Source organism: Sarcophilus harrisii, chromosome 2 (genome assembly GCF_902635505.1).
Source record: "Sarcophilus harrisii chromosome 2, mSarHar1.11, whole genome shotgun sequence".
Taxonomy (NCBI): Eukaryota; Metazoa; Chordata; class Mammalia; order Dasyuromorphia; family Dasyuridae; genus Sarcophilus; species Sarcophilus harrisii.
In genome coordinates, this window is record NC_045427.1 from 249079768 (window position 1) to 249101850 (window position 22083).

At 33.6% G+C, this 22083-nt stretch overlaps 1 protein-coding gene across 5 annotated transcripts in view; it reads right to left on the reverse strand.

Annotated features, from left to right (window-relative positions):
• Positions 1 to 22083, reverse strand: part of TRAF2 (TNF receptor associated factor 2) — a 66298-nt gene that overhangs the window by 13602 nt on the left and 30613 nt on the right. For 4 of the 5 annotated variants that reach the window (XR_004231937.1, XM_031951965.1, XM_031951967.1 and 1 more), the window contains 2 exons: positions 7301 to 7462; positions 4192 to 4266 (listed from right to left, as the gene is read on the reverse strand). Coding sequence is in view for 4 of the 5 variants with exons in the window: in XM_031951965.1 (XP_031807825.1) it covers positions 4192 to 4266; positions 7301 to 7462 (237 nt within the window). In the remaining variant the exon portion in view is untranslated. The remainder of the gene's footprint in view (positions 1 to 4191; positions 4267 to 7300; positions 7463 to 22083) is intronic. The other variant, XM_031951968.1, reaches the window with a different exon arrangement.

The following is a 22083-nucleotide window of genomic DNA, read 5'->3' on the forward strand; positions in this document are numbered from 1 at the left end:
TTAAACAACTCTCTCAAGTAAATGGGCTTAAATTTACCCATCATTTGAATGAGTTAACCAAGTGAAGCTTTGCTGGGACATTTGAAATAGGACAACCAATTGTTTAATATAATTTAGGTTTAATAGGGAAGTAGAAACATATGAATAGAAGCAAAAGTTAAACGATTACTATGATTCACAGGATCACAAAATTAGAATGGCAAGGGATATTAGAGATCATCTAGTCTAAGCCCTTTAGATGAGAAAATACAGATCTAAAGAGGTTAGTTATTTGATCAAGAATGATTTAAAAGAATACAGAATGTGAATACTATAGAATATTATTGTGCTTTAATAAAAGATGAATATAAGACCAGAGCTACATGGGAAGACTTTTATGAACTAATGAAGAACAAATAAGCAGAAACAGAACAATACATATAATGATTTTAATAATAATGTAAACAAAAAAGAAGCTAAATAGTGAGCAGCTATTTTGACTAATTCTGATCCTGGAGGAAAAAGAAGGAAATAAGCTTTTCTTCCTTTGGCAGAGATGTGCGGGATTGTGAGTACAAAATATTGCACACAGAATCAGGCAAGTTAATTATATCAGATGGTTTTGTTTAACTACTAGGTAGAGCTAGGATTTGAATCCTGGTTCTTTTAAACTTTTAAACTCTAAATACAGTATTTATACAGTAAATACTGTATTTACAGTATTTTTCCTATTATTAACTTAATGATTTTATGGTACTATGACCTTGGTAAAGCATGGTAATCATTCTTGCCTTCTTTTTCCATCTTTAAAATAGAAATAAGCGTACTGACTATTGATCTTAGAGGAATATTACAATAGCTTTAAAGAGAATACAAATAAAAAAGTTTTGAGCTACTTAGAAGAAAAACACTATATAAATCAGTGGACTATACAGGCTTTCTTCATATTAAAAATGTTACATCAATTGTTGGAGGGGATGCGGGAAAACTGGGACATTGATGCATTGTTGGTGGAGTTGTGAATGAATCCCACCATTCTGGAGAACAGTTTGGAACTATGCTCAAAAAGTTATCAAACTGTGCATACCCTTTGATCTAGCAGCATTACTACTGGGCTTATATCCCAAAGAGATCATAAATAAGGGAAAGGGATCTGTATGTGCACGAATGTTTGTGGCAGCCCTCTTTGTAGTGGCTAGAAACTGGAAATTGAGTGGATACCCATCAGTTGGAGAATGGCTGAATAAATTGTGGTATATGAATATATTATGGAATATTATTGTTCTGTAAGAAATGACCTGACCAACAGGATGATTTCAGAAAGGCCTGGAGAGACTTACACGAACTGATGCTGAGTGAAACGAGCAGGACCAGGAGATCATTATATACTTCAACAACAATACTATATGATGACCAGTTCTGATGAACCTGGCCATCCTCACCAATGAGATCAACCAAATCATTTCCAATGGAGCAGTAATGAACTGAACCAGCTACGCCCAGAGAAAGAACTCTGGGGGATGACAAAAAACCATTACATTGAATTCCCAATCCCTATATTTTTGCCCACATGCATTTTTGATTTCCTTCACAAGCTAATTGTACAATATTTCAGAGTCTGATTCTTTTTGTACAGCAAAATAATGTTTTGGTCATGTATACTTATTGTGTATATAATTTATATTTTAATATATTTAACATCTACTCATCCTGCCATCTGGGGGAGGGGGTGGGGGGTAAGAGGTGAAAAATTGGAACAAGAGGTTTGGCAATTGTTATTGCTGTAAAGTTACCCATGCATATAACCTGTAAATAAAAGGCTATTAAATAAAAAAAAAAATAAATAAAATTAAAATAAAAATATTACATCAAAAAATAGAATTAAAAACAAAAAACAGAAAAGGAAAACCAAAACAAAAGAGAATATAACATTGTTATGTGCCCAGCAGAATATAAGGGAGGATATGTAAAAACAAATTACTAGATCAAGAAAGCATATTTTATATATATATATGAAATTATATTCATGAATGTCCATCTTTACTTCTTTATAAATTGTTCTTATGTTCTCTTCTGTGCACTTTTGTACTTTATTCTTTCTTCCTTCATTCCCACCACTCTCTCCAAGCAAGCTTATAGCTAAGAAAAGATTTATGTATATTTATGTAGATACATACATACATATATACATACACATACCACTTCTCTTCGCCACACAATCTTTCCTATCCCTGCTGACTCTTTAATTCTGTTCCTTAACTTGCCTTGCTATTTACTTAAATTTTCCCCACCCATGGATTCTTCTCTTGTCTGCTTCCCCATCTGCCCATCTCTTACCCCTTATTTCTTACTAAATTTTGGAGGGTATGATATATATGTAGTGTTATCTATTTAACCCATTCCCAATGTCTTAGTAGGTTTTTAGAACTATGTTATGTTACTCTCTGCGGTAGAAGCTTTTTTACTTCAGCGTCCTCCTTAAAGATGAATCCATCTTCCCTGTTCCCAGTAGGTTTCTAAGGGGGGGGGGGGGGGGGGGGAGGGGGGGTTCTTTCTTTTTTGCCAGTTCAGTTTTTTTTTTTGTTTGTTTGTTTGTTTTTTTTTAATAATTGTGGGGTGGGGAAATGGTACCTCACTGGCTTCACTTCAGCTCCTCCCTTTGGCCAAGAAACCTAAACCAAAAGCTCTAAACTCCAGCACGTGCCTACTGCTTCTGCACTTACTAGTTGTGTTGATTCTTTCTTGCCTAGGGCCCTGTCCCAGCAGCACATATGGGCCTGGGCATTACCAATCAGCTGAAGTTCACTCAGTCTTCTCAGACTCAGATTCTGACTCTTTAAGCAGTTTGGGAGGTGAAAGTTTCTAAGGTTCTGCTGAGTTTCCAGCCACACCCAGCTTGCCCCAGGGCTCCCCAGATCTAACCTGGAGGAGGCACACTTCACAAGGGATGATTCCCAGCCAGGGGATTTTCTTCAGATCTTGGATATACTTGGATGCCTATTCTGCTCCAACTGTTATTGATTTTGTACCAGTTTATGTTTGACCTGACATGCAAATTTGTTCTATTTGTGGGGGAAATCTGGAGAGCTTGAAATTTACCAACCTATTTAGCCATCTTCCCAGAATCGTGCCCCAAAACACTTTTTTAAAAAATTGGATTTCCTCTTTCAACTATAGTTACTTTTAGCTTGAAAAAATAAAAAAGTTTGTCCTAGTCAGTAATCTATTTTTTTTTTTTAAGGAATCTGTGTCTTCTATTATAAATAAAAGTAAAATGTTTTGGTAAACAACAGATACTTAATAAACATATACTGAATGAATAAAGTGGACAAGTTCCGAGGATGGGCAAAAAGACCTACTCTTTCTTCAAGACAAGTCTATATCAACACAAATGTCCTAAGAATATCTGAATAGTTATCAGAAAAACCCCAAGTCCCTAAGCAAAGTATTGTTTTTTTGAAGCCTATGGATCTTGTTTATTACTGAAAAATTATTTTTTATTCACAGTTACTTCAATACTTTAGTCGCTGGTGTTATCCTGGATTAACTGATAAAATTTTACTTGCTATGCAATTGTCCTGAAATAAAATAATATTGACTGGCAAGTCATCATAGCACTAAAAATTATGTGGGGGCAATAATGAGTAATCAGCCTACAAAACAGGTGAAAACCAGATTGTAAATAGCTTTAAATGCCAAACATAGGTTATTATAATTTTATCCTAGAAACAATGAGTAGCTACTACCAAAGCTTCCTGAAGAGAGACATAATCAGACTTGTGGTTTAAGAATAATTCAAATTTGGCAGCTGCATGAAGGATGGACTAGAAAAAATAGTATCTTCATGTAAGAAGAACAATTAGAAGATTTTTGTAATAGTTCAGTGGAGATAAGTGCATAAGAGATGTACAGAATTGTCATATTTAGGAATTAAGTAATTTGTAGGAAAAAACATTTTTAGTCTTTAAAAAAAAATTATTGGAAATAACCATTTAACAACTCACCTGTAAGAATTTTTTCCTAATGTTCTTATCTTCAAGGTTTTTGGCATGGGGGTGAATCATTTTTTTTTTTTTTTTTGGGTTTTCTGGACTTCTTAGAACTGAGTATGTAATTCTGTCTCAATGTCATTCAGTATAAATGCAATGTTTACAAGATGAGTAATATTTTCTTATCCCCAGCCCTAAAATACATGAAAGAAACTCAACTTACTTTTTCTCGAAGAATTTTTTTCTTACCACAACCTTCACAAGTCAAGGGAAATTTGGGACAGACCTCATCATGGGCCTTCAAAAAAAAGAGACAAGAATCATTAGGGCTGACAGTCAAAAGTGACCCTGAACTGAGGTACCTTATCTCAATCAACTTTTTCAATTTTAATTTCAATTTCAGTAATAAAGATTAATCAAGAAAGCAAAGTTGGGGCAATTCTTCGATTTGTATAGTTTCTTAAAGCCTTGAAAAAGATCTCTTCCCATAATACTGATAACTGCATCTTCTTAATACAGAAACTGAAACTCTTTCCAAAGGATTTCCTTTCACAAAAGTAGCACTGACTAATTAAGCAGAAATTTAACTTCCTACTTCAAAATATTTGTTGGTTCTAAATTAAGACGTTTGGGCACTGAAGACAGAAAGGGAGAACATTTCATCATTTTTGCCAATGTGCCTTAGAATAGCAAGTTTCTCTAGGGCTCTAAAATCAGCATACCAGATCTTACTTCAAGACTTCCATGCTGATGAACAATATTCCTATAGACTTCGGCCTTTACACAACCCTTGCTAAAAGAAACATCAGTGATCTAAACATAGTACTAACATTTTAGTTTGCCTTTACCACAGATATTGTATATATAACACATCTCCAAAAGTCTTAGTGCCATTTTAAGCTAAAGAATAATAATAGCTTAAAACTAAGCTGACTTTTTTGGGACACATCCTTTATATGTCAGGTCTATTTTTAAACATTAGTTTTCCTTGCCCTCTCTTAATGTATTTTTTTTTCTATTCTAGCATTTAGTAAAATATATAGCAAATGGTTAAGTGCTTAATAAATGCTTGTTGATTGTTAAAGAAGAAAACTACAGTCAAAGGATTTCAATAGGCAATTATCAAGGGCTGAAATTCAAGCTACTTGTAGGCATATGAAAAAAATCCTCCAAATCACTAGTGATTAGAGAAATACAAATTAATACAACTCTGAGATTTCACCTTACCCTCATCAGATTAAATGAAAAAAAAAAAAAATTACAAAGGTCAGAAGAGTTGTGGGAAAAGAGACACTGACACAGTATTGGTAAAACTGTGAATCGGTATTGCCATTCTGAAAACCTGTAACTAAAACCAAAAAGTTACTAAACTTTATATTCCATTCCAACAAGTTTTACAAAAGAAAAAGGACTATACCTGGCACAATATATTTTCAAAAGCTCCTTTTGTAGTGGAAAAAAATTGAAAACTACAGAGATGCTAAATTAATTAAGAATGGATGAACAAATTATGGAAGATGAATGCAATGAAATACTATTGTGCTTTAAGGAATAAAGAGACTGCTTCAGAAAGAAATCCTCTGCAAGGATTGTCTGAATTGATTCAAAAAACAAAAACAAAAACAAAACCAACCAAACAATTCTGAAAGAATTAAAAAGCCTGATTCCAAATGACAAAGAATGCTATCCAGTTCTTGATTAAAAAAAGTGATGGACTAATATGCAAAACGATATACCTTTTTGGATGTGGTCAATATGAACATGTTTTGCTTAAGTATGTTTATGTGTTAGAAGGGTTTTAAGTTTTTATTTTTTTAACGGGGGAGGTGAAAGGGAAGGAAGAAAATTGTCACTCATAAAACTTCAATCTTACTATTCCTTAAATGTTTCTACTAAATGAAACAAATTAGCTAGAAACTCTTTGGGAACAAGATGTTTCCTATTAATAGTGGGTCTAACAATCAAAAAATATGCTCAATCACATCCTTTGGTTATTATTTATCTTTTTACAGTCATCATTATCCTCTGTTCTATATAAACATTGTAAGAGCCCAGACTACTAAAACCATTGTCATTAGAGCACTTGATTGTTTTTTAAACCATGTATCTGCTTTACGACAAATTACTTTAATATTATAAAATGTTGGATGTGAGAAATGAGAACTGATTAGTTTTTAACAACACATTCATTTCTACTTCAGTTAAAAATATTAAGACCACTCAATCAATGTACCAGACCAAATAATATTTAGTTGAATGCCTACCAAATCTTTCATTACAACAGATTTTTTTTTCACTCCACTCAATTGTAAATCTTTCTACACAATCACACAATCTAAAAGAGAAAAACAGGACCTCTTAACATAAAGGCAGAACACCCAACAATAACAAATCTAAGGCAAGTGAATTGATTTCACATGCATGTGATTCAAGTCCAACAATGACTTCTATAGTCAGCACAATGAGTTCATACTGAGATTATCACCAGAAGTATAATACAAAAAAGGCACTTAAGTAAAAGTTATTGGTAAATTGAAGGAAAAAGAGGAAAGAAAATAGGAACAAAGAAACGGTCTCATTAGCACTGCTAATGCTCCATCATGTAATGGGATAATACTATGCTGTCTAAAAATCAACCAGGATTCCTAGTGAGGATAAAAACTACTTGCAGAAAAGGAAGTCGCTGCCATTTATAGACAATCTGAAGGCTGGTTCTAGGAGGCAGAGAAAATATATCAACTATGACCTCTCCTTGTGTTTCCTTGTCATCATCTCCAGTGCCCCAAATAATTTGTCCTGAGTCCTACTGCAGAACGGTTTTAGAAAGTATGAAAGAATTGTACTGAGGTTTCTAATACTGTCATGGATGGTCCTCAACCAATTCATTTTTTTTCATCTGATATAATCACAGGGAAGCTTGAGAAATGCCAAAGGGAAAATGAAAGCATTAAAATCTGTTCTGCAGTCATTTTATCTCAAAGTTAAGTCATACTACCACATAACTCACCTATATTGCAATTCTTTGTGATGAGAATAAAAGTGAGCAATAAAAAATAGAACTAGGAAAGACAACCAACTTTGCAGATTTAAAAACTAATAGGTTTATTGTACCATGTATGTGTTATTAATAACATACCACCATTTTACTATTAAAAAATCACTCAGCTTAAGAGTTTCTAAAATGACTGCTCTCCAGCCATTAGAAATTCCTATATTCTACCGCAGTTTTCATCAAAGATCTTCCACAGATCCTAAATCAGTGAATTTGGGTGAAAAGAACCACATTATAAGAGCGTGATGTGTCCAAGTTACTCCTGGTTTTGGTCTCGTACCTTAATGTCAGGATAGTAGAAAAGAGCTTTGCAGTATCTGCAGTTGAGGCTTCTCTTTGGGCATTCCCGCTCAGAATGATGTTCCTTCTCACCCAGTTTGATCATCCACTTACATGCTGGGCACTCGATTAACATGAATGGGCAGTGTCCTTCATGGCAGCTCTGTGGCAACAAAGGGAGCAGGTTCAATAGAGCAAACAATGGGAGGTTTACTGGGAGTCACTGAAATAGTGATCTGTTGTTTGGTCAGTTAGCTTAATTAACTCCCTGACAGTGCCACAAGAAGAGGGTCATGTGTATATGCCTTCACTTTCATATTCTGGAATTAGGTTTAAAGGTGCTACTCTAAAAACACTACATGTAAAGTAGTCAACATTGGATCAAAATGATAGTCATAAGTTGGAGGAATGTTCCTTCTTTTGCATCTTGGACAAAATGAACAAGCTGATGAACGAGATCCCTTACAGATATGGCTGGATAACTGTAGCAAAGAAAAAGTACAATGAAAATCTTATCTTTTGTTAGATTTAAGGAGGAAAGAAAAATGTTAAGAATGAAAATGAAAAGAACTCTTCCCCAGACTTTGCTGAAGAGAAAACAAAATCATCACCTCTTTTAAAATACATGAAGAGATATTTTAGAGTAGCAGTCAGAGATATAAGAACTTTATTGTTGCACGTTCCTTCCCCTTTCAGCAAATTTCCTAGAGTAATAAAACTTGTGATTGCCTTAGAAGAAACAGGTCTCTCTCACCCAGTGACAGTCTGGAGAAAAAAAATCAAAAAAATAAATTCTTCTTTTCTCAGAGTATCTGTTTAATTTCCTGCTGTATTTTCCACTATCTGAACTCCCTCTCACATTTATATCAAACACTCATCAGGGACACTTTTCTTCTGCTATCTAACTGTCATTTCCTCTTCTAGATGATCAATTTATCTCACAGTGCCAAATGCCAAATTCTCTAAATATCAAATGCCAAATTCTCAAATGTGCCCACTGAAGGGGAACATTAAACTTAAAGACTGTAATAAGAACTTTTGACTTTCATTTTAAAAGACCTAATCCACTAGACTGCTTCTACCTCCATCACTTTGTTAAGCCACAGGCTGTATGCTAATCCAAAGTAACTATCTTGATGACACTTCAAAATGATTTAGCAAAAGCAGTCAAGAAAATATTGCTGAGTCAATGTAATTTCAAGGACTGAAGGGAAAAAACATCTTCTACATATCCATACTACTGACATTAGGTTAGGAGCATCAGCATATTTGCATTAGATACTGCATCCTAAACCTTTGCTGCCATTCTCTTCATATTCTTGTTTGCCCTTCCCTCTTTTTCTCATATTTGCTACCAACCTAATTATACCTATACTAATCTTCCTTTAAAAATATTTTTTCATATACTTATTTGGTGCCTTACCAATCAAACTTCCAAGAAATTACTTAATAGAGCTAAAAAAAACCCAACAAAATTCATCTGGAAGAACAAAAGTTCAAGAATTTCAAATGAATTTTTAAAAATGCAAACAAAGGTGACCTAGCTATACCAGACTTAAAACTATATTACAAAGCAGAAGTCATCAAAACCATTTGGTACTAGCTAAGAAATAGAGTAGTGGATCAGTGGAAGAGATTAGGTTCACAAGACACAACAGTCAATGACTATAGTAATACAGTGTTTGATAAACCCAAAGACTCCAGTTTCTGGAACTATTTGACAAAAAAGGTTCTGGAAAAATCAGAAAATAGTACAGTAAGAACTTGGCATTGAACAACACCTAATACCTTATACTAAGATAAGATCGAAATGAGTTCATGACAAACATAAAGTGTGATACTATGAGCATATTAGAAGAACAAGGTCTATGTCTCAGATCTGTGGAGAAGGAAGGAATTTATGGCCAAAGAAGAACTTAAGAACATCATGAAATACAAAATGAATGATTTTGATTATATTAAATTAAAATGTTTTTGTACAAACAAAACCAATGCAACCAAGATTAGAAGGGAAGCAAAAAACTGGGAAAAACTTTTTGATAAAGGCCTCATTTCTAAAATACATAGAGAATTGACTCAAATTTATAAGAATAGAAGTCATTCCTCAATTGATAAATGGTCAAAGAATATGAACAGACAATTAACAGATTAGGAAATTAAAACCATTTCTAGTCATATGAAAAAATGCTCTAAATCAGTATTAGAGAAATGCAAATTAAGACAACTACGAGGTACCACTTCAAACCTCTCAGATTGGCTAAGATGACAGGAAAAATGATAAATGTTGGAGGGGATGTGGGAAAACTGGGATACTAATATATTATTGATGGAGTTGTGAATTGATACAACCATTCTGCAGAACAATTTGGAACTATGCCTAAAAGGCTATTAAACTGTGCATAGCCTTTGATCTCTATTGGATTTGTATCCCCAAAAAAGGGAAAAGGACTCACATTTTCAAAAATGTTTGTGGCAGCCCTTTTTGTAGTAGTAAGGAACTGAAAACTGAGTGAATCCCCATCAGCTGGGGAATGGCTGAATAAGTTATGGTGTATGAATGTTATGGAATATTATTGTTCTGTAAGAAATGACCGGCAGGATGATTTCAGAAAGGCCTGGAGAGACCTACAAGAACTGATGCTAAGTGAAATGAGCAGAACCAAAAGAACATAGTACACAGCAACAAGATTATGTGATGATCAACTATGATGTATTTATCTCTCTTCAACAATGAGATGATTAAAACCAATTCCAAAAGACTTATGATAGAGAGAAAGAGGACTAAGATAAATGAATATGAATCACAACATAGTATTTTCACCTTTGTTGTTGTTGTCATTTATTTGTTTTCTTTCTCACTTTTTTCTACTTTTGATCTGATTTTTCTTTTACAACATGACAAATGTGGAAATATGTTTAGAAGAATTGTACATATTTAACCTATTACTTGCTATGTAGCAGTGCGGGGGGGGGGGAAGAGAAAAAAATCTGGAACACAAGGTTTTGTAAGGGTGAATTTTGAAAACTACCTTTGCATGTATTTTGAAAAATAAAAATTAAAAAATGTTGAATGGTACTAAAAAATAAAAGAAGGGAAAGGAATAAAAAATAAAACATTTTTTCATAACCTTTCCTCATTCACTTAGTGTGTATTAATTGGTTTTGTTGTTTTCATTGTGACATGTAGTGTGAATAAATTTTTATTTTAATTTTTTTATTATAACTTTTTATTTACAAGTTATATGCATGGGTAATTTTACAGCATTGACAATTGCTAAACCTTTTGTTCCAATTTTTCCCCTCCTTCCCCTATCCCCTCCCCCAGATGGCAGGTTGACCAATACATGTTAAATATGTTAAAGTATAAATTAAATACAATATAAGTATACATGTCCTAACAGTTATTTTGCTGTACAAAAAGAATCGGACTTTGAAATAATGTACAATTAGCCTGTGAAGGAAATAAAAAATGCAGGCAGACAAAAATAGAGGGATTGGGAATTCTATGTAGTGGTTCATAGTCATCTCCCAGAGTTCTTTCACTGGGTGTAGCTGGTTCAGTTCATTACTGTTCTATTGGAACTGATTTGGTTCATCTCATTGTTGAAGAGGGCCACATCTATCAGAATTGATCATCATATAGTATTGTTGCTGAAGTATATAATGATCTCCTAGTTCTGCTCATTTCACTCAGCATCAGTTCATGAAGTCTCTCCAGGCCTTTCTGAAATCATCCTGCTGGTCATTTCTTACAGAACAATAATATTCCATAATATTCATATACCACAATTTTGTGAATAAATTTTTAAAGGGAGTCAACTTACAGTCCCTGTTCTCAACGAGTTTACAAGTATATTCATGTGAAAAAACTAAGAAAAATAATGTAAAGCAATATTCAGGGTATCCTAAAGGTCTTTGGGCAATTTTTTAACTTTAACAACTTAAAACTGGAGAGGGGTTGGGAAGTGGGGAGTGTACTAAGACTTTTGGGACACCCTCTATAAATAAGTGGAATTCAATATGGTAGAAATTTTCTGAGGACTAGAACTACAAATAGATTACTTTTTACAGTGTTTACCATAGGAATGGGCACATGGTAATCAATACATTCACTATTAATGGTCTAATTTTCCACAAATATGACATATACTTTGTCATATTTTATATTGGACTGTGTATTTCAATCAATAGTATATAATACAATCAAAAAATTCTAGAGTTGGGAGGAAACTCAGTAGTTACCTACCTATATAGAGAACAATTTATATCTAAAGAAATGTATCATAGGGAGCAGCTAGGTGGCACAGTGAATAGAGCACCAGCCCTGAAGTCAGAATAACTTGAGTTCCTATCTGGTCTTAGACACTTAAAACACTTTCCTGGCTGTGTGACCCTGGGTAAGTCACTTAACTCAGCAAAAAAAAAAAAAAAAAAAAAAAAGTATCATAGCATAAACACAACTATTTATATGTGACATTATCTGACAAACTGTCAACCATTTTTTGCTTGTAGACCTCCAAAGAAAAGGAAATCGCCATTCTATTTCTGAGTTATTGAGAAGTTTTTTCTGACATCAAGCCTAAGTTTGGACCTTTGAAATGTTCACTCATTGCTCCTCTTTTTGCCCTCTAGTATCAGTCAAATCCAAAATCCTTTGACTCCAAATCCTGGGTTTTATTCATAGTACTATACTGTTAGCAAGCACTGAAAGAGATTGCAGAGAAATTCATTCCAACCTCCAAATTTTACAAGGTAGGAAAATGAGGCAGGATCACTGTCTTCTACAATCCATTCCACAATGATAATTTTGGTCTTTGGTCATGTTTGCCCATCTGCTGGATTGTGGTGCAAGGTGAAATGACAGGAATGCTTTAATAGGAATTTATTTTATTAGTGATTTGGAGGGAAAAGGACCTATCCTGTACAAAAATATTTATATTTGGCTGAACAAGTTGTAGTATGATTATGATGGAAATCTATTATGTTAAGAAATGACAAGCAGGATGGTTTCAGGAAAACCTAGTCAGATTTATGGGAAATGATACAAAGCTAAGTGCATAAAACTAAAACATTGTACAGAATGACAGCAATATTGTTAAGACTGATCAACTGTGAAAAGACCTTAGCTATTCTGATCAAGAAAATTCCAAAGGACCCATGATGAAAAATGATACCATCTGCAGAGAGAAAACTGAAGAATTAAATACAAAATGAAGAACAGATTCATTACGTTTCTTGCTTTTAATATTATCATTAGCAACATGGCTAACATGAGAATGTTTTGCATGACTTCACAATTGATATTACATTATTTGCCTCCTCAATGAGACGGGTTGAAAGAAAAATTTGGAAATAAAAAAATTTTTAAAAAATGAATGTTAAAAATAAAGAAAAAAATTAGTGATTTGAAATTTTTACATGGTGGTTTTTAAAAATCTTATTTTTATTATATGTTTTTAGTTTATATATCACATTTATTTCTGAATATATCCCTCCCTTCTTTACCAAGCAAGCCATCTCTTGTAATAAAGATTTTTTTAAAGAGGAAAAAAAGCACTTCACCAAAACTAAGTAACACCTTGATTTGGTTGACAATATATGTAATAAGACAGCTGGGTAGCACAGTGGATAGAGCACCAGCTCTGAAGTCAGGAGGATCTGAGTTCAAATACGGACTCAAGACACTTAACACTGCCTAGCTGTGTGACCCTGGACAAGTCCCTTACTCCCAATTGCCTCAGTTCCCCCCCCCCAAAAAAAAATATTATATATATATATACACACATACATAATAATTCACATCTATATTTCCCCACCTTTGTACTTAAGGGAAGAAAGTGCAGTTTCTCTAATCTTTTCCTCAGACAAGCTTAGTTATTATAATTATCTATTTTTTCCCCCTTATTCTTTTCAAATCTATTATTTTCCTGCTTCTATATGCAACTCACATAAAATTTCTAATTCATCTCTGAATTCCTCATATATGTAAATCTTATGATGCAGATATAGTCTAATGCATTTATATACCATTTTGTATGTGTGTGTGGTTTTTGTTTTGCCATTCTCCAAGTGACAGGCATCTGTTTCAGGTTCTTTGCTACCATAAAAAGTGCCACTATGACCATTTAGGAAACTTTTTCCTTTCTTTGTGTCTTTGACCTTTTTAAGGGAGTACATATCTAGGATCTCAGGGTCAAATGATATGAACATTTTATCTACTCTTCTAGAATAATTTCAAATTGTTTCCTAGAATTATGCCAATTCATGATTCCACTAGTAATGTGTCTGTGTGTCTTTCTTTCCATGACCTCATCAACCCTGTGACTATTCCTATCTTTTTCATCTTTGGCAATTAACTGGGTCTGAGGTGACCTTAGTGTCATTTTGATTTGCATTTCTACTATCAGTGATTTGGAACAATTTTTCATAAAGCCGTTATAGTGTGAATTTCTTTTGAGAATTATTTATCCATATCCTCTGACTGCATATCCCATGGGGAATAGCTCTTGGCCTTATTTTTTGTTGTTGTTCATTGTTCAGTCATTTCAGTCATGTCTGACTTTTCATGATCCCATTTGGGGTTTTCTTGGCAAAGATACCAAAACGGTTTGCCATTCTTTCTCCAGCTCATTTTTATAGAGGAGGAACTGAGGCCAACAGAGTTAAGTGACTTACCCAGGGTCCCATAGGTATTTAATGTTTGAGGCTGGATTTGAACTTAGTCTTCTCAACTCTATCCACTGTGCCACCTAGCTGATTCCTGGTGTATTTTGTGTTGATTCCCTATTTATCTTGCATATCAGAGATATCTAATACAAAGGATTCCCCCTCCCAGGCAAAAGTATTTCTTATTATCTTTGTTGCATTGATTTTACTTGTACAAAAGCTTTTTCAATATGAAATTTTAAAAAAAGTTATCTTCTCTGTTCTTCCTTTGGTTAAGAATTTTCTCATATTTAAAAAAATGGTGTTACTTTTAATATGTAAGTCCAGCATTAATATCCATTTTGAGTTTATTATAGTTTATAGTACTATTCATTGGTCTAAACCTAATTTCTGCTAAATTGCTTTTCAGTCTTTGAAACAGACAAATGAATGTTGATACTTCGTATTTCTTTGGGAAATTGTTTGAGACAGTTTGTTTTCACACTGAATGTCCAAGAAGGAAATTCTGAAGAAGGTAATATCAGAGTTGAGTCTTGAAGGAAGCCAGGGATTGATTGATTATTCTATGAGGTGAAGGTAAGAAGGGAAAGCATAGGGGACAGCCAGTATAAAGGCAAAGATATGAGAGCTGTAGTATCATGTTCAAGTAACAGCAAGTAGGCCAGTACAGCTGATTACAGAGTGAACTAGAGGTGTATAGTGATTTTACTTATTTTTATGTTTTCAAACAAAATATAGTTTGCTATATATTATTTTTACATTAAGAAATTTGCTAATTAGGGGACACAGTCTATTTTGTGACTGGTGACTGTTGCAGGTATATGTGCAGCATATAATTATTAATGTAAAAAAAAAGGAACCAATGGGTTCAACTGCTCATATGAAGATTAGAGATAATTCACTACATGGCATGAGTTTTTGCATCATACCAAAGTACTGCTTTGCCAAAGAGCTCAATGAAATATCTAGGCTTTCTCTAGATTGAAACATCACCTCTAAAGGCATCCCCTTTCCCTTATATATAACTTTTACAAAGGTTTAGAATTCAGAAGCTTTCAAATATTCATACTTAATACATAACTTGGGTGTATGGGAATTAAAAAACAAAACCAAATCAGAAACTTTTAACTAAGGGCCTCATACCAAATTCTGGAAAATATAAAGAATAGCTTGTTATATATATATATATATATATATATATATTTCCCCCTGTGTAATATTACAATGTTTTGTTTTTAAGAGAAACAATCCCACAGCAAAAAGTGCTTACTTTGTTGGATAAACAATTTTCTCAAACATGACAAATGCTTTCAAAAAGCTATTCTCAGGAACTCTCAAACAAACTACCTGGGACCACATGAATGCATATGACCAGGAGGGAAACCAACATGTATCTAATAGTCTGTCTACACCAGTTCACATATCCGTAAATTCTATGAAAATTGGTGCCAAAATTTCAGAATTTCTTTCTGATTTTCATACCTTTTTTTTTTTTAAAATTAAAGAAGATAGTTGACAGCATTATTTGCTAGATGAGCCTTTGTTGACCTTCCTACCTTAGCCACACTTTTTCTGCATTCAAAAGCAGAATGAAATAAGTTTAAATATTGACTATCTGGAACTCTCCCCAGTGTTTGTTCTCTAGTGATATCCAACTGGTTTAGTGCTTGTTTTATGACATGAGTTATAAGGCCTACTTAGGGGATTTTTCAGGGCTTCTTTAGAGAAACAATTTGACTAATTGAAAGAAACATGCCAGAAAATAACAGATTTAGTTTATCCTTTGTTACTCTACAGTTTTAAGTATCCACAAATATGCTCATTGAGTATTTTCATTCCATGTGAATTAACACAGCTGCTAAGTAGCAAAGATTAGATATTTTAGAAGTGAGCAAAATATATGAAAATCCTAGACAATGACTAATGAAGCTTATGTTGTAACCTCTTTTCTAAACTCACACCTACTCAGCCCTTGGGATGTACTTGTGTATGGTGTAGATAAAGTTTGGATTGACTTTTCAGATCTGTTAATCTAAATACCATTTGCTTTTCCTCAAGACTTTTTTCCTTTCATACTCAATTCAGGGGCTTTTATCTTTGGAACCAGAACATCAAATCCACAAATGCATTAACATTAATGAGGTAGTTCTAATCTGTTCAAATTCTCTTTCAAAGTGTTCAAGTGTTGCCCAAAATAAGGCAATAGCCCTAGCCCTAGCTTCTAATCAACTATCAATAATGGCTTGCTATTAAAATCCTGCTAAGAAGAGTGTGTTCTAATAGAAATGAAAGCTCCTAGTAAATCCTTCCTCATAACACTTAAAGGTCTGATGTCATTAAGTAAAGGCTTAATCATAAGTATTCCTAAAATTTTAATAGCAGGTACTGAAGAGTAACAAGCATTACATTAAAACCTATATTAACACAAAACTCTAAAAGCTAGTTAGAGAATCTCAATTTTTGTAATACCAACATTACAAAAAATCCCAAGTCTATAATGGAAGAGTTCAATCTTGCCACCAAATAGTAAGTGGAAAAATCACTAAGGGTCCTACAAATAAAATGGCTAGCTGTAGAAAGGTATGTATGTAGGAAACAGGGAATTATTTCTTCAAATATTTTGGGGAAATTCTTTTCTCCAAAACTCTTTTCTACCAATTTCAGAAATATTCTGGCAAATATTAGGAATTTCCTAATTCCTAGAATAAAACAGAAAATATTAATTCATTTTACTTAGAAAGCCTAAATTATGGACTCTAATAGATAATGTAAACCCAGACTGTTGTCTGTAACTTGGATTTTATAAAACATGTTAATTAAAAACCAGTATAATTAACTGGTTTTGGATCTTGGCTTTAATAAATAAAATTTTCTTCAATAATTCTAATTAGCCAAAGACTAAACCATACAAATCCAATTTCCAACTGAGCTGATTTAAATCCTGTATCATTTTGGATTTAGAAGAATTGCTTTGCTATCTTAATCCCTAGATGAATCTAGAATTCTTACACCAAAGCAGATATCACTGCCTTGTCCTTCCTACCTGCCCAGAAACTCTGTGACTACTACAACTTTATACCTAAAAGGAAGTTCCTATTTTTCTCTCATCAACCTAGATTAATATGAGCCATCAATATTTCACTCAATTAGTCAATTTTAACTGAGTTTTAGTAAATATAGTCACCATACTTCCAAATTTCAAATAAAAACAAACTTGATCCTATTTATTACTTCAAAGACAGTGACCTTTTCCATATTTTACACAAATTTTTAAAACTGTGCTTTATTCTACCAATGGTTAAAAACAGCCCACACCATCTTTTGGTAAGTATTTTGGTAAGAGTTTCAGAGAAAAGAAAAACTGGCATTCACTGCCAAATGGGATTTTTCTGACTTTAATTCAAATCTTTATAATTTTCTACAGCTTACCTAATTCAGACAAGTTGGAATTAGAGTAGAAACAGATGTATTCTGAACAGCCTAAAATGAAAATAAATTTTCCTAGTTTTAAGAAGTAAAAGGAAATGTTAGTGCCAGAGAGTAGTTTTGCTTAAATTTTATCTATGAGTTATTTCATCTCTTTTCTGGCTCTGTAAGATTTACTAATTTTAAAAGCTAGTGATAAGGCTTTATCATTCATAATCAAAGACTACCCAGATGAGGAGTCCCTACAGAAACACTTTGCCCTTTTCAAATGAACAAACAATGACTCCTCTTAGGTACTTTCCACTGCTGTTCTCAAATGGCACAACTAGGGACTTTCCACACTGCATGCCTGGCAGGAGTTACAATTACAGCCCACAGCCCACAGCCCACATTTTTTGGCTGCAGTCTGTGGAGTGAATCTATGGAGACACAGTTTCTACAAAGCTGCCTAAACACTAAATACACTTGTGTTCAGGACTTTCATATATTCTATGCCTTGGGTAGACGGTGAAAAAAAGCTGTATAAGAAAAACTAGTGAAACACAGTAACAGTTCTTCCTCACGCAGTCTCCATTTATTTGCCCTCATGCAAATGGCAGTACTACACATCACTACCACTCACAGGCTTTCTAATCAGATAGCTATACCAAACTGGGTAGAGAGGTTAGGATATTTCAAACATCCAAGCTAGGTCAAATACCATTTCATGATAGGCCAGATTGTGTTCTACCTCACTTTCAATTTAGATATATGTGTATTTAATCAAATAAACAGACAAGTGATCTTAATAACCTTTTCCTTCTATCTGCTGATACTTACTTACTTATATAATTGTGGTCAAAACACTTACTTTGAGTCTCAATTTCCAAATCCATAAAATGGTAATAATAACAACAATAATAATACCTGTAGTAGTCAAAAAACTGTAGTAAGGTAAAGTTCCAATGAGATACTATATAAAGCCCTTTAAAAATCTTAAAAGTATTATATAAATGTTAATTATTAATATTGTTAATCTAGAACTATTCTTCTACCTCATTTACCAGCTCCCAAATTATCTAGTACTTCTTCCTCTAAGGGTCACATGTCTTTAAACTTCATTTAATTGTGGGCCTTTTTAATAATATATAGGGCAGGATCTTTATCCTCAAATACAAGCACATTTAGCCTGATAATACTGTACAGCAAAACAAACTTAAAAACTGCATTTTTTAAAATTTATTTTTAAATTTTTTAAAATTTTTAGTTAATAGCCTTTTATTTACAGGTTATATGTATGGGAACTTCAGATATTAATTGGGGCATGCATAAAAGGAGCTAACTGCCATCAAATTGATAGTTAATTTAATGATAGTTTCTTAAGACCTTAAAAATTATTTATAAATGCACAATATAGCTATTAAAAGGTTTATAAACTCTTCTCTATTAGAGTAAGATTTATTTTCCAAGGAAACACTAGACATGGCTATAAGTTCCCTGAAGAGAAGCAAGAAATGGATAAGAACAAAAAAATCACCACTTCCAAAGAGCAAAAAATGACCTAGACCAAGCCAGTCAGACATATTATCTCAAATGTGGCCTCAAGGAGTTTTTAAGGTCTTTGATGAACTTGTGTGTTCCTTGTTTCACGCCCCCAAATATCAATCATTCTTCTTCCAAAGGAAAGGAAATATTTTACTTAAAACAGATCACTTAGAGAGGTAATATAGTATCATGGACTAGAAATGGACCAGAATTCAGAAGACCTTAATTAATGGAGAATTGGATGTGACCTTAGGTAATTTCTCTAGCCAGAGAATCAACTTCCTTATTAGTAAAATGGCAATATTAAAGCCTGCCTTGCCTACATCACAGAGTTCTTGGGAACCTTGAATTAATGTATATGAAATTATATATATTATATTCATTTCAGTGAGTAAATTGTAGTAGATCAATGATAAATTCTTGAATTTTCAATAATTATTGGCTTGCAACCTTATTTCCTTAGATCTTAGAGGTTAATCACAATCAGTTCTGCTTAGAACTTGAATACTCCAAGAAAAACTTTAATACGAAGTAAAATCTGGTGGTTTATAGACATGATTTATATTCTCTTTGGAGTTAAGAACAAAATTTTGGTAACTTTATGCTTCGGAGTAACTTCCCAGTTTGGTCTACAACATTACTCTTCATGTTTTCCTATGGCAATTATGACAAATATTTTTGTAATGATTATATACTCTGCCAATTTTTAAAAAAAATTACCAGAACACAGAAGGACTTAAATAATGCTACACCTTACTCTTCAATATCACACACCCACACAATTTAGCTACAACCAAATGAATCCTGACACTATTACATTTTGGAATTTTGCCTATGTAGAGTCTGCAAGACATGCCTATGTTAGCTGATAGTAGGGCTCTTTCCCTGTTTTCTTATAGGATCAAACACTAAAATGGACATTTGTTAGAATGTAAACTATTTCAGGACAGATATTATTTCATATTTGCCTCTCATCCTGTCTTGCCCATCACCCCAGAACAGTGTCTGGCACATGGTAAGCATTTAAGAAATATTTGCTTGTTTTGATGTTTGCTTTGACATGTCAAAGGTCTATACATGAGAAAAGGTAGTCACTCCGTACAAAACTATACTTTCCTTAAGGGATAAAACCACATATTTCAATTATACTCTCAATTTCATGTGTTTTCAAAACTTAGAGATGTATGAGTTTTTCTGCATAGAGATGATAATCACAACCATGAGAAACTGATGAGATCATTAAAGAGAGATTAGAGAGAAGAAAAAAGGGTCAAAAACAGATCCATCACTAAGCAACACTCTATATAACATTGCTATATAACTGAAGTGATACACCACACCAAGAAAACAAAGCTACAGTTAAAAAAAAAAAAAGCTATAGGAATAGGAATAGGAAAAGTTTACTGTATACACTCCAAAAAAATTGAATGCTCTGAGTAGGTATTTTTCTTAGTCTTAGAAGCTTAAGAGATTGTCAATATTTTGCCAGGAGCAAAAATATACATAGTTACTGATAAGTAACTATGTATATTATAAATTCATATTAACCAATTTCAACTAGACCCTTGCTGCAGCAAGACAATCCAATTAGTTCTCCAAGTACCTCTCTAACCCCCCACAAAAGCTTGTTCCAAACTTTGCCTTTCTCCTGAATACTTCTATCTTTAGGAAAGTCCAATTGAGGACTTTGCTTCTTACCTAAGAAAAAACAAGCCCATTTGCTGTGAGCGTTTTCTTATCCTTCATCTTAACATTACTCCCTAATTATTTATTCCTCCTTTGCCCTAGTCTCTGATAATGAGATCTGTACCCCTGATCACAACACCTCCTCTGTCAACAATAGGCTGCCCATCATCTCTCCTTTCTCTAAATTTCAACCTTTTCCCATCTCCTGATTTCTTCTTTCCTGCCTTCAAACATGTCTAAGTCTACCTCCATCATTAAAAAGAGATAAGAAAGAAATAAGCATTTATTATTAAGCACATACTATGTTCACTGTGCTAAGTCCTCACAACCATCCCGAGAGATAGGTACTATTAATATCTCCCATTTTATAGTTGAGAAAATTGAGGCAAACAGAGTGACATGTCCTGGCCACACAACTAAATGTCCGAATCCAAATTTGAACTCAGGTCTTCCTGACTCCAGATCCACTAAGCCACCCCAGTTGCCACACTCGACCTCATCATCCCCCTTTAAGCTAATGTTCTCCATCTCTCCTTAGCCCAACTCCTCTTACTGCTTCCATTTCCTTTCTTCTCATTTATTGCTCATATCATTTCACCCCAAATGCCTGGAATATATACTCTTCATACTAGCAGACTTCAATATACATAATGATACTCTCATTCCCTCATCCCTATAATGAAATGCCTTCCTTTAAAAGTAACCAATATCTAAATTGTCCCATCTGAAGTTTTTTTTTTCAGTCTTCAGCCCTCTGCTACAAAATGACATTGCCTATCACAGCTCTCCTCCCGGATACTCCTCAATAGGCCTTTGTGAATCTATATCCTGTTAGTTTTCTTTTTAGTTTCCTAGGCTGGCTCACCATCCACACCCCAATTGTGGGTGTTTCCTAGTCATCTGTTCTTGGCTCTTTTTTTCTTCTCTCTAATCTCTCTTTAGGGATCTCATCAATTTCCCATGAATGTAATTATTATCTCTAAGCACACAACTCACACATCTATATGTCCAGCCCTATTCTCTTTTTTGAGCCTGAATATCACAACACTACTGGTCTTTAAATCAGATGTTAATAACTCAACAACATCTAACACAGAATTCATTATCTTTCTCTCCAAACCTATTCCTCTTTCCAGCTTCCTAATTTCTATCTGAGGCACCATCATCCTTTTAGTTTCGCAGGCTTATAATCTTGAATTTATCTTCATCTCCTCCCATCACACAGATACAATGAAGCCTCAAATTTTGCTTTTTTTTTTCTTTAATCTCCCTATTTTTTGTATCTAATCTTTTTTCTCTATTCAATACAGACATCACCTTAGTTCAGGTTCTCATTGACTCTTGACTAGATAAATTTAATAACCCGCTAACTCTTCTCTTTGTCTCAAATTTCTCCCACTCTAGTCCATCTTCTACATAGATACCAAAGTGATTTTCCTTGAGCAGATATCTGATCATGTTGTTCCTTTACTCAATAAGCTC